This window comes from Sander lucioperca, chromosome 1 (assembly GCF_008315115.2).
Source record: "Sander lucioperca isolate FBNREF2018 chromosome 1, SLUC_FBN_1.2, whole genome shotgun sequence".
Classification (NCBI taxonomy): domain Eukaryota; kingdom Metazoa; phylum Chordata; class Actinopteri; order Perciformes; family Percidae; genus Sander; species Sander lucioperca.
This window is the reverse complement of record NC_050173.1, coordinates 37,965,792-37,978,345: the sequence shown is the minus strand read 5'-3', so window position 1 is coordinate 37,978,345 and position 12,554 is coordinate 37,965,792. Positions and strand designations below refer to the sequence as shown.

The 12,554-nt window shown below is 40.3% G+C and overlaps 1 protein-coding gene across 4 annotated transcripts in view; it reads right to left on the bottom strand.

Moving 5' to 3' along the window:
* Positions 1–8,038, bottom strand: part of unc5a (unc-5 netrin receptor A) — a 132,581-nt gene extending 124,543 nt beyond the window's left edge. For all 4 annotated transcript variants that reach the window (XM_031319568.2, XM_036003799.1, XM_031319571.2 and 1 more), the window contains exon 1: positions 7,429–8,038. In XM_031319568.2, the coding sequence (XP_031175428.1) occupies positions 7,429–7,519 (91 nt within the window). In that variant the 5' untranslated portion in view covers positions 7,520–8,038. The remainder of the gene's footprint in view (positions 1–7,428) is intronic.
* Positions 8,039–12,554: the final 4,516 nt, after the last annotated feature.

Genomic DNA, 12,554 nt, shown 5'->3' with positions numbered 1-12,554 from the left:
CTTGTTTACTTGTGTTGACTTTCTGAACTAGTGGAGAGTCGTCTTTTCATTTTCCAGGTTGATAGACTTTATTATATACAAGTAAGATCTTAAAAGTGTGCTTGGTTAGTAAATCCAGTGTTATTTATCTGAAAATGTTGCTACAGCATCACATAATCACAAGTAGCCCCTGGAAAACAGTGCATATACCAGAAAATCATAACACATTTTTAATTTCAACAGTTGGTTCACAAGTTACTCTCGTAGGCTTGATCAAACATTCACCACTGTTACTGTCAGTTTTTAAAGTGGATTATGACAAGATGTTCTCTCCAAGAGGATAGTACATATTGGATCTCATTGCCTGCCAGCTTTTAACTGAACAAATCCAATATGGGTATCCAATGATACAGTAAATAGTGCTTACAGTAGTCCAATACTTACAAATGTAGCCCACTGAAAAACCCAAGGAGGAAGAGAACTTTACATGTTTACAAGGGTTGTATGCTGGAAGACTTTTAAATAAACAGGAACAAGGGAAAAGGCTGCTTTAAATGGATCTTGATTGGCTTCCACCAACCTCTTAGTTTTCTGCTTATGTTTTGATGGCACAGGTCTGGCATACAACTACAGAAAATGTGAGTGCTCAGATTCAGCATTTATGATAATGATAACACCTTATTGAAATATTTTATTTAAAATAAAATTCAGAATTTATCTTCGATCACGATATAGGTAATTTCATATCTCGATAACGATATCACAATATAGCATGTTTTCAGGTAATTCAATGAAATAACCACATGGTAAAGCCCATTTTTGTATACTCCTTATTTAATTAAATTATTTAAATACTTGACAAATGAAAAGTACAGGAGAAGTTTCATTTTATCAAAAACTTTAGTGCAAAATGAACATAATGGGCAAGGCTCAGAGCATAAAGTGTCATCCAAATGATGTAAATATTGCAGTTCGGAAATCAGCGATTTGAAATCGGTGTCATTCTTACTGAATACTTCAAATAAGAATCTATTTCTCTAACATCACCAAATCGTCAATATTAATTCTGCCTGAAACACAGGACTGTAAATCAGTGGGTAACTCGTCTTTTGAAAATTCAAGCACTTGTGACAAGAAACTGCAGGCATGAAAACACACTTTGATTCATCATGAATGCAGTCAGTGGACATTTAAATCCATGGAAGCCATAATCAAGTGCAAGGCGTGCTGTAAAAAAAAAAGGGAGCATCTAGCCTCAATGGTGGCTGTGTGTTGTCATGATTAATTCTATTGGAGTAAGGACTTGAATGTGTTTTCCGTGAGCCTGGTGTTCCTGATGGCCTTGCCAAGAAAATCTGCTGCTTAGCTTTAAGCTTTGAATCTGTAATGTTCAGACCTCATTTCACATCAGGAAATGGTTTGTTTGGGAAAAACAATAACAGAGGGACCTACATAGATCAGAGAGGCTGTTCTAGCTCGCTGCCACACATTTAGGGTGCATGATAAATGGTTCATGTTTTGCGGGAATCAACTTGCATAGCATAACATCAGAATGACTTTTGGTGATGATTTCAGGGTACGAGTGGAAGAAGAAGGCAGGAAAAAGAAGATCTGACCTGCTCTTTCAGTTTGTTTCTTGACACATCTATGAGCAAAACGTGACACAGATGACAGTTATGTTGTATCAATACTGAATTATTAACTAGCTTGTTGCTAAACCCAGCATATTCTAACCTTACATCACACAACATGCTGTCTGGACTTGAATGTGCTCTGAGAGTCCGCGCTCTGTTGACTCAGTTGAATTGCTTGCCTAAGGCATCATTGCCTGGACCCATACACATAATTAGGAAAGGTCACTGTGCCTCCTGTCTTGTCAACAAAATCACTTCAAGATGACAAATTCTGGCTCAGACTGAGCCAGACCTCCCTCAGATACCCTTGCCAATCAAGCGCCAGCAGGCCTGTCTGGGTAGCCTTAGGTGATTTCTAATTATGTATTTTACATGCCATGCTAAAGAGGGGGGAGCATAACAATGAGACATACATTTGGTTGGAGGTGTGTTTTCTCTTCAAGGTTGAAGTAGCAGACAAAAGTTTCATTATCTTGTAACTTAAGACTACAAGCCGCTATAATTCAAATGAGAATTTCTCCTTATTACATGAAAATGTTACCTTAAGAATTTTAATGATAAAAAAAATAAGGATTTTACACAATTACATTAACTGATAACATCCACAAAATGTCAGTTCTTGTCATATTTGCATGACCTTCACACCGTTTTAAAAGTTCCTTTCCCACCGCATGCTCTGCAGAATTTCCATCCAGTCCATTGTATGATGAAGTGGAAGTGGCTTTCACATCACTCCCTGGTGGCCCTACTAAGGAACTATTAATCTATGGCTTGCCATATTGCATTCAGATGCGCTTTCCCCAGCCACCACCTGGCCTGAAGGAAAGGCCAGAAGAGGACCCAGAGGACTGGACACTCTCTTATTATGAGCTGCACCAAGACACCTCTGGGTTTCTAAGCGCTTTCTCTGACAGTGACTGATGGCCAATTAACCATTTGGAGAAGAGTATTGATCACTAAGGGAACAGGAAGGATTCTGGGAACATCTTCTAAGACACCACTATTCTCACTGTACAAAGTGAGCAGCCAACAGCACATCATGTATACTAAAAACTAGAGCTGGGCAGTATGGCCTAAAATTTATATCATGGTATAATTTGAAGCACGTACAGTAACGGTAAATATCACGGCATATTCGTTTTTCTTAAAATTTTAATATAAATGCTTGTTAAGGGGTAAAACACTAGTATGGCAACTATTACTGTAGCCTACTCTTAAATGTATTACTAGGACATATTTTACAGAGTAGGGCTGGACCCGAATATTGTTTGTTGGGTATGTATTAGGTTTTCAATTTTGGGATTCGGATATTTGTCGTTTCTTCTTCAATACTGTGGAATAACAGAATCCTTAAAAATAAATACCTTTAATTAAACCGAAAGACACGTGTTTCAGCACAGTGTTTGAGAAGTGTGAGAGAAAGGTGCATTGGCGACTCGGCATTCCGCAACTTGTTGCTCTCACTACCAACGTTAGCTGCTCTGTTTCAACGATATTAAGTTGAAAAAAACATGCATGCAGGCTGAAATTCACCATGGTGTTCTGTCAGGGTTAAGCTATGAGCAGAAGTCCGCTAGCTGCTAGGCTAATTTATACAGTGTTAACACTAAAACACTGCAGCGCTATCCCATCCATCTCCTTCTCGAGTACAGTCAAAATTCATAACGGTGTACTTTCTATAGTGTTTATACTGTCCACCCCTACTAAAAACAAACATTACAACAAAAACAACAGGGTTTTCACACAAATACTGCATCTAAGGCTAGCACACACCAAACTGCCCGACACATCCATTTCCTGGTTACCAAGAGTCAACAAAATCTTCCATGACATCAACCTTAATATGTCCCATGTTCTTGTGAATTTTTTTTCCAGCAAGGTCAACATTGCATGTTCTTTCTCTCCACGAGAGAGAGAGAGAGAGAGAGAGAGAGAGAGAGAGAGAGAGAGAGAGAGAGAGAGACAGACCGACCCAGGAAAAGAACATTCGATTAGACCCTCCAGAGAAAAGACTCAGTACTCAGCTCAACAAGCTGATCCCGACTTCTCATTGGTGGCCCTTGGATATATGAGGCTATATGAGGCCAATCTCCCAATTGCTGATACTATGTCAGACACTGTGGCCTTCCATGAATGACTGTATGGTCCAGGTTCCCATTGAAACATAGTGTAATCTCATCCCACATCAGAGGTGAAAGGTCAACAGATGCCAACTTCAACCCCTAAGCGCTCTCACATAGACCTGAATCATAGAAATGGGGTAATTGAAACAAAAGGGCAGAGTTTGACAGAGATGTAGTGCCTTTGTAGGGCCTCTGCTCAGGCTGCAGAAAATAACACCAACTCCTCCCCTCTGCAAGGTTCATCCACCATGTGTCCTCGGCAACGCCTGTGTCCTTCCTTTACGCCTCAAGATTGCCATTTGCAAATGATAAGCGTAGGGACATAGCCTTCTGAAAGATAAGGCAACATTTGTTTAAAGCTGACCTGTGTTGACATGCACGGTTTACCTTGTATTAATTTATGCTGAACTATTATCTCTGCCTCCATTAATCACAGTAACTCAAACTGAAGAAATTCTATTTTGCAAGACTTGGGACAGGAAGACTATTTATTCAGTTCATCTGTATTCATTCTTTCAGACATAATGTGATGAAAAGTGAATTAAAAAAGCAATACATTTGATCAGCTCTGTCCTGCAAAAAAGCAATTCCAACTCTATTCTTCGTTGTCATATTGTCCAATTCAAATTCTGTAAGCAGCATTCACAACACGCATTTGTACTCCTAAGTAGTGAAATAATTTTAATTTATTACCTTACTTTTGTTTACAAATGTGTAATCGCCTCCTTGCATGATATATTCTGCATTTGTACATCATACTAATTTACTGGGTGAGTATAAGCAGTTGAGAAAATAAATAATTTAATATACCCCTCCCCCCCAGTGCACGAGTCATCTGTTGTCTGTGTCATTTGAATTCATCACCCATGACTAGAGGGAACAAAAACTCTGTTAGTAAATTATCACTTTCCTGTAAAAGACCATATCCCTGCGAATACATGGCGACCATTTGCCATGCATTAGCTATGGGACAGAAACAAAGTGGTTTTAAATTCCTTTGACCAGAAGGCAATTTCCCCCAATAAATGTTAATTCCAGCTTTCGCTCTCCTTATCGCATTCTTTAGTGAGTCAATGAGGAGAGACAAAACTGGCTGCCAGAAAGACAACTCTGGGTTGATTCACATTAGAAAGATGAAAGAATTCTGGAATAAGAATCCCTTATATTACTGTACAAATAAATGGGAATGCACAAATTACTGTATTATGCAATAGATTTCTGCTTGTTGTGACTTAATCGCCATCTCCTTGCATCATCACAAGGTTTACACCCCATGGATATTGCTCAGAGGACACACACACACACACACACACACACACACACACACACACACACACACACACACACACACACACACACACACACACACACACACACACACACACACACGAGAAAGGAAAAGTGCTCAGCTTGCTCAAATCTAGATTGACAGGCCTACCTTTATTACTCACTGAGTTATGTTTCCCTGCAAAAAAGACAAGTCGTCTTTTGATACAGAAAAATGCCGTGTCAGCGCCTTGCCTCTCTGCGGAGGATAGCTCGACTGATCTCAGCTGAGACTGTCCCAGCCCCGATGTGGAAAGAATTGGCTACCAAATTACCTTCCGATCCATTTCTGGAACTCGCGGTGTCCTATAAAAGTAGCCTGTGAGCTGTGATGGGAGCTCAGAAGGATGCTTGTACTGACCTAATATATGATCAAGTGTGACACACTAAAATAGGGAGAGGGGTCTGCCTAGAAATGTGAAACGGAAGACAATACAACATTTTTAACTCTATCTTTATCATCCATTTTATGAACTGGCTCATTGCTATTCAGGGTCACAGAAGGGGTGGGAGCCTATCCCAGTATGCATTGAGTGAAAGGCAGGGAAACACCCTGGACACAGCTCCAGTCTATCACAGAGTGAACAAAGAAACAGACGAACAGTATCAAGTACATGGGCATTTGAAATCTTGACATAAAGCTGGTCTTGGGACTGTGGAAGGAAACCCGTCTGAACACGGGAAGAACACGCAATCTCCGCACAGAACCAAGGCACTGAGTAACTTCTTCCTGTGAGGCAACTGAACCACTACGCCACCCATATAACCTAGCAACCCAATCTAAATATATCAGCTTCAACATGGATCATAAAATGACTTGTAAATACCACTGCACTGCCACTTACTTAGCTTGATATATGAGGTCCCTAGAGCATGACTGTTTATTTAATACTAATATATTCATAATTATCCACTAATTAATGCAAGAGAAAAGCCCTCTTAATTCATCATCTCAAGTGTCCTGAAGCAAGAGACACAACTACACCAACTTTAACATGTTTGCCTTCTGTCCAAGGCAAGGTTAACAGTTCGGAAACAAGCGCAAGGCAAATGATGTGTGAAATGCTCGTGTTTTAGATGCTCACCAGCTGCTTCCAGCTGTGTGGCATTGTGAGGATGATATTTAGCATCAGGGAGAATGAGTGGAATAAAGTGTTTTAAAAGATAGTCAAATGGATGAAGAGTGAAATGGTGCATTATGGGCAACTGGTTGCATTAATCAAATTATTGATTTGACTGGCTTGACTGTGAACTATAGAGTGACCTGTAGTATTAAGGGTCAATGGCCAGCACTCTGTTTGTTATGGTGGGTTGTCATACAAAATTAAGCTGTCATTTGGAGTATTGTCGATAAATATATTATAATGAGCATCTTTGATTTTTTTAAATGAAAAACCTGATTGAGTAGAAAGGAAATCAAACTGCATTATATACTCTCTAAATGGCTTATTTGTAGCTGCTGAGGGAAACTTCTCTCCAGCCAGAGTACTTCAGCTCATCCCACTGTTGGTGGTTGTTTTGTACATCAAAGCACATTTGCATGCAATCGGTAGCGTCTGGCCAAGAGGCTACATCATAAAATGTAACTCATCAGTGCGAGTAGGTCGTCTAGCAACTCCGTAAAGCTGTCACCATACTGCAAATGCAGCAGGAACGAGTCCTGGCCGGAGAGAAACGTGGAGTTGAATGATCCTGTTTGCAGCCAGCAGAGCAGCCGGTTAGATGGATGAATGCAGGCTCTGAATATACGGTTTGCCCAGTCTGCTCAATAACCACACAGCTCAAAGATTTAATAACAAAATGATTAGCGTGGTGATATTGGAGCTAGACTCGCAAAAAATATAGTGAAGGTTGTTTATGTGACAGTATGAAAAGGAGCGATATATGTTACGGAAGACCGCATTTTATCGTTCAGGGGCCCGTCTGTAAAACATCTTGTAGTGCAGGTTTGCTCCTTCCAAGCAGGTGTAGCTCTAACTTCCCTTACAGTCACGACAGTGGGGATAAAACAGAGGCTATATGCTGCACGGCGCTGCTTAAAATAAACATATTAGCAAAGGTGGATAATAATAGTTGACATTTGCCTCAAGTTTTAACCTTGGTTGACACGTGTGTGGGGCACTCTCTCCTATGTAACCTTGAAGGTGCAGGCTAATTGAGGAGTGTTAGTGCTAGCAAATTATAGAACAATAATGACTGCAAACAACGTGCTCTGTCAAGCGCGGCTACATTTCGGCAAAAACCGCAAGCGAACAACTTGTCGCGTGCAGCCTTTTTGTACGTAAGCTACTTACTGTGGTTTTTCCACCGAGGCAAATGTTTAACAGCCTTATAAACAAGGGCGTAAATGATTTGCTGAAACTCACCAGTGCAGGTGAAGACAGCGAAGCCGAGCCAGAGCACAAGGAGCGTAGCGCTGAGCCTACAGCGGACAAAGGGGCCCAGAAGTAAGGGCATCTTCGTGTTTTTTTTTTTTATCAACCCAAGTTTCAAAAGGCAGCGAGTAGAGAAGAAACACTAGCACACTGGGCTTTTTAAGGTCCGGAGAGTGTCCTCTGTATCACTTAACGCTTTATTCACAACGCCCAAGTCTTTTTCTCAACACATATCCTCCCGCCGTATCGTGGCCATCAGTACTCCAGCCGTGCGTCTTCGTTGCTCAGAACAACGCATCACAGGTGTGGTAAATAAACTGCTGCCTGCTCGCCGCCGCTGGTTTTTACTGTGCCGTATTTCTCCAAAGCAGCTATCCGTTCACAACTCTCCCTCTCTCACTGAGCCGAAGAGGGAGGCAGTTTCTGTTGCTTCTTGTCACTTTGCAGCCTTCACGCAAAAGAATACCTTCATCCAAATGCGAAAATTGTAAGAATTGGCATCAGAGGAAGAACATCTGCTTGCACGGCAACGCTGGGCTGTTGAGAGTGAAGGAAGGTGTAGCTGCGACGAGCGGAGCAGCAAAACCAGGAGCGGATCCTGCGTGCTCGCTGGGAATGGAGCGTCCTGAGCGCGCCCTGCTGTTATATGCTTTTTTCCCCTTAAGCACCCATTTACATATCTTGAATAAGCATAACTAACCGCATATTGGCAATGCACGACAGAATGGAAATTATTTCATCCGCATCCTCGCAAGTGTGCTTTTCATATCTTTTGCCTTACATGAAAATGATGGATATAACATGACCAGCCCTGTATGATAGGAATCAGATTGGTGCTTTGCATACAAATTCACACAGATCACATCTGCATGTCATTGAGTTGCATATGCAGTTGCATGTGCCTCTGTTTTGTCTTGAGGTTTTGTGTGTGTGCTGCAGTACATCAGTGACGGACAAACACAGATGATGAAGAAACAGGAGGATTAGCGCTCCTATGAGAGTGTACACCTGTCAGCAAACTCAGACCAGGATGTGACTTATGTTCCGGATAGCTTTTTTCTTATTTTCTATGGGGTGTCAGTGGAGTGCTTTTCAGACTGTTCAGCCATGCCTTTTTAGTTTATTGGTGTTTTAAGCCCCCAACGTCTCCTTCCAGGCAGCACTACTACAATGCTGACAGAATCGACAGCAGATTATTAATACACTTCAGATGGGGGTTGTGTGTCTTTGTTTATCCATTTCTCCACTCCCACATAATAGTCAGCAGAATAATAAGTGGAAGCACAGAGTTGGACCACTGTCTTACCAGCTAATTATGGGGCTCGTGTAGATGGATGATTGCTCAGATGGAGCTCAGCTATTATACAAACTCATTAAGCCTTCTCTCCATCCAGCATCTCTTGCTAAAGGTCAAAGTCGCAGTCAGGATGACAGCACAAAGCGTAGAAACACACAACCCCACAGCCATATAGTTTACGATCAAATCCTGATGGGCACTGTGAATGTGAAGGGGTAAGGAAGGCAGACGCACAGCAGCTAAATGCAACAGAATGACTCAGCCTCGGTCACTTGTGAGGTTGCTCGTAATGATCTCTCTCATTCTGCTAATCTGCTTTGTGTCCTATCAGGCGGTGCAAGCTGGAGTGCGTCTCTTCCTGTCACAGTATGTGCCTCTTTTTCTTTCTGAAAAAGTGCCCAAGCTACATGCATTTCAAATTAGGATTTGAGAATATGTATGTATAAATGCACACAGTTATATTATCCTCTTCCAGGGAGGGAGTTAAGCTCCATCTGTTTTTAAAGGACTTATTAGAGTGCGTTTTCTCGCTGTGATGTGTTTGCTGAGTCAAAGCAGGGTGCAACCTCTTCCACAACCTTTTCTTCCACTGATTCCTCATGGGTCCAGCATTCTGACCCCCTCTGCTCCCTTAATCAAACTGCAATGAACAATCACGACTCTTTGGGGAGTTGACACATTCAGTTGTTCATCGATCTGTGGTGTTGTAATTAATTTTCTCTCTGTCATTGGCTTGAGTTACAATATCCTGAGACATGAAGCGGCTTGTTCTCATGCAATCAATCACCATACCAAGACAGAACCACCAATTCTCTTGTATCATCTTGAATTATTCACGGTAGCTATTATCCAAAGAGACCGGACTCAGTGACCGACAAGTATTATGAAAACATGAGACCCATTTGTATGTTACAGATTGTTCCAGTGTCTGGGTGCTTCCATAAACGGAACAATTACACTCGCAACATTTGCAGCCAATAAAGACAACTGATTCGCCCGGTCGATAAGTATTGATCCAATGAAGGTGTCCAGCATGAAATTAATATTATTTATTGTTTACAAACAACATAGCAGGTCCCTGGAGGAGGCTGCAGTGCAGGCTCTGACTGTCTGCATTCCAGCACAGACTTGTGGAGAGACAGAGAGAGGGTGTATCAGCTTCCATCACGACCACAGCTTCACAGCCTATTGTTTTGTTTATATCAAATTAAGCTGGAATGCTACTCCGGAGAGATATAATTGACCACAGTCTAAGATTAAATGACTGTAAAGATCTTAATAAGCCATCAGCGGATTGCATATTACATCGCAAACCACTTATGAGGATGCAGTCCAATGAGAATGAAATTGAGGTTCAGATTTGCATGCCACAGCATTTTACCCATTAATTACAATGTGAAAGCACTGTATGAACATCAATAGTGTATCAATTTAATTAAATAGTATTGATATGGGGTTGGGGAAATTAATCGGGAGCTAAACAAATCCCAGTAATGTTGAAAGAGTAGGTATTACTTTAACATCATACCATCTCTACTGGGTCCTTCACTCTCTAGTAGGATCTAGATTATGATGGATAGGGGACCCATTTCCCATATATTTATTTATTTATTTAAATATGCATGTGCTTTAACATAGTTATGGTGAATCCAGGATTCACATATAAATATATTTACACACGTATGTATGTATATATATATATATACATATATAGTATGCCTCATTCAGGATTCACAATAACTATGTCAAAGCATATTATCTATAAGTAATATAAAAGCAATCATCATTACTACATTAGTAATACACATAGGCTTTTACTCCAGATCATTGTGTCCGTCCGTAGCTGCAGCTCTCTTTACACTAATAAAAATGTTATGATCTGGTTGTGCTATGCATAGCTGTGACTTTGTTTAATTAAATTATTTCACACAAGTGGAGATAAAATAGCTGTAGTGTGATCTCACCACATCTTGTGCAGTTGAGTGAGGAGCAAAACCAAACGAGAGTGTGAGAGATGGAGAGTTTAAAAAACAGAGAGGAAGAAAGTGAAGGGGAGGGTGGGTGAGGATGAAGGAGCCATACTGAAGGTCTCTCATTTCAGCAGCACAGACTGCTGATGAAGCTGAACTTCCAATATCCCACTACTTCAGCTCTGATGATTTCTCAATTTTACAGATATGGCCTGAGAAAGAGATTTGATGAAAATGTAAAATGGGATAACCACCAAATCATATGAAATGGGCTACATTTTATTCCATGACTATAAATCAAAAGCAGACACTCTTAAAAATTAAAGTTGATTTAATGTTTTTGATTCAAAGTACAAACGCTCCTGACTTGGAGGAAGACTATGTGTCCTGTCGTGCCCTCAAACTAAGATTTTCTTTCCTGCAGATTCTTCACATTCTTTGAGTTAAAGAGCTTGACTGTTGGAAGGAGCCCAGGCAATGTTTGAGTGTAGTGCTCCAAGAGTTGTTCCGAAAGGGAATCAAACAATTTATTCATAGAATGTGTTTCTATCCCAAATAGATTCCCCTAATCTAAAACACTGCATGAGTGTTTGGAAATATATGATGATTTCATTTTCTCCCAGTCTCAGGGTCATAAATAAATTTGCATTCTGTCAGCAAAATGGACTAACTGACTTGTAATTCATCAAACCCACTGCTTAGCGCTTAAACAGTTCAACACATGGTAACCTGATTTTTGTTCTTCTCACAGAATTGCCTCACAGCTGTGTTCTCTAATAGGTGAGGAGGAAGAAAAAGGAGCACTTGCATTTTAAAGACCTCATAAAACAATGACATAGAGAAGGGAAATGAACTCCACGAATGACACATTTCCATGCAGACTTTAATTATGAAGCGATGCATTTGCACAAGGAGTACATTTTGTTTAGCATTTTGAATGTAAATGTCAAGGAAGCTCAAAGAAAGACAAACTCAGAACTACGGTATCTAATCACAACTAAATGAGCGGTTATTTTCTCAGTACAGATAGTATAAAAACACAATTTGCATTCTTTTCCCTTTTTTAAATAGTATCCTATTAACTCAAAATCATGCATGCCTGACAAAGAATAATAATGTATTATGACGTTATTGGAACCAACTTGGACACGTGAATATGCTTCTTCATATAACTCTTCACTAGGCGATGAGTGACTGTAAAAATGTGTCAAGCCAAAACATTTTTTTCCCACAAGTTTATTTTCCACCTCTAGATTTTTATTATTCTCAACAACAAAAAAAAGGTTTCCTGAAATATGCTTCCTGGACCGACATTCTCTTGTTGTTTTGAATGTCACATTGTCTAAGCGTGCATGGGAGAGTAGACTTTGAATGATGTTGAATGTTTTATGACTCCCTGCTTTTGTGTCAGTCCTTCCCAGTGCTGCTCTGAGACTGTGATAGGAGAACCTCATCTACAGCTGCTGGCTCTGACAGCGTGCGGTAGGAGTAACAGATACTGTAGGCTATCCACACTTAACATTTGAGGAACTTCATTTCAAAATGCCATGTATCAACCCTAGGAAAATGTTACCTGAAATGTATTACTAAAGATCAGTCGTCGAACTACAAATAGTTTTACTTCAAAATGCTGCATATCGATTCTGGGCTAAAAACCTAAACATTTCCTCCATAATATTTTGTTTATTGTTATATATTCCTAATTTCCTTTTTGCTCATTTCTTATCACCCATCCAATCAACAACTATTATATATTGTTTATTACAAAGAGAGATATACTAGCTGCCATTACCACTGATAAAAAAACCATTTACTGTAAGTACAATTTTGAGGTACTTTCATCTTATACT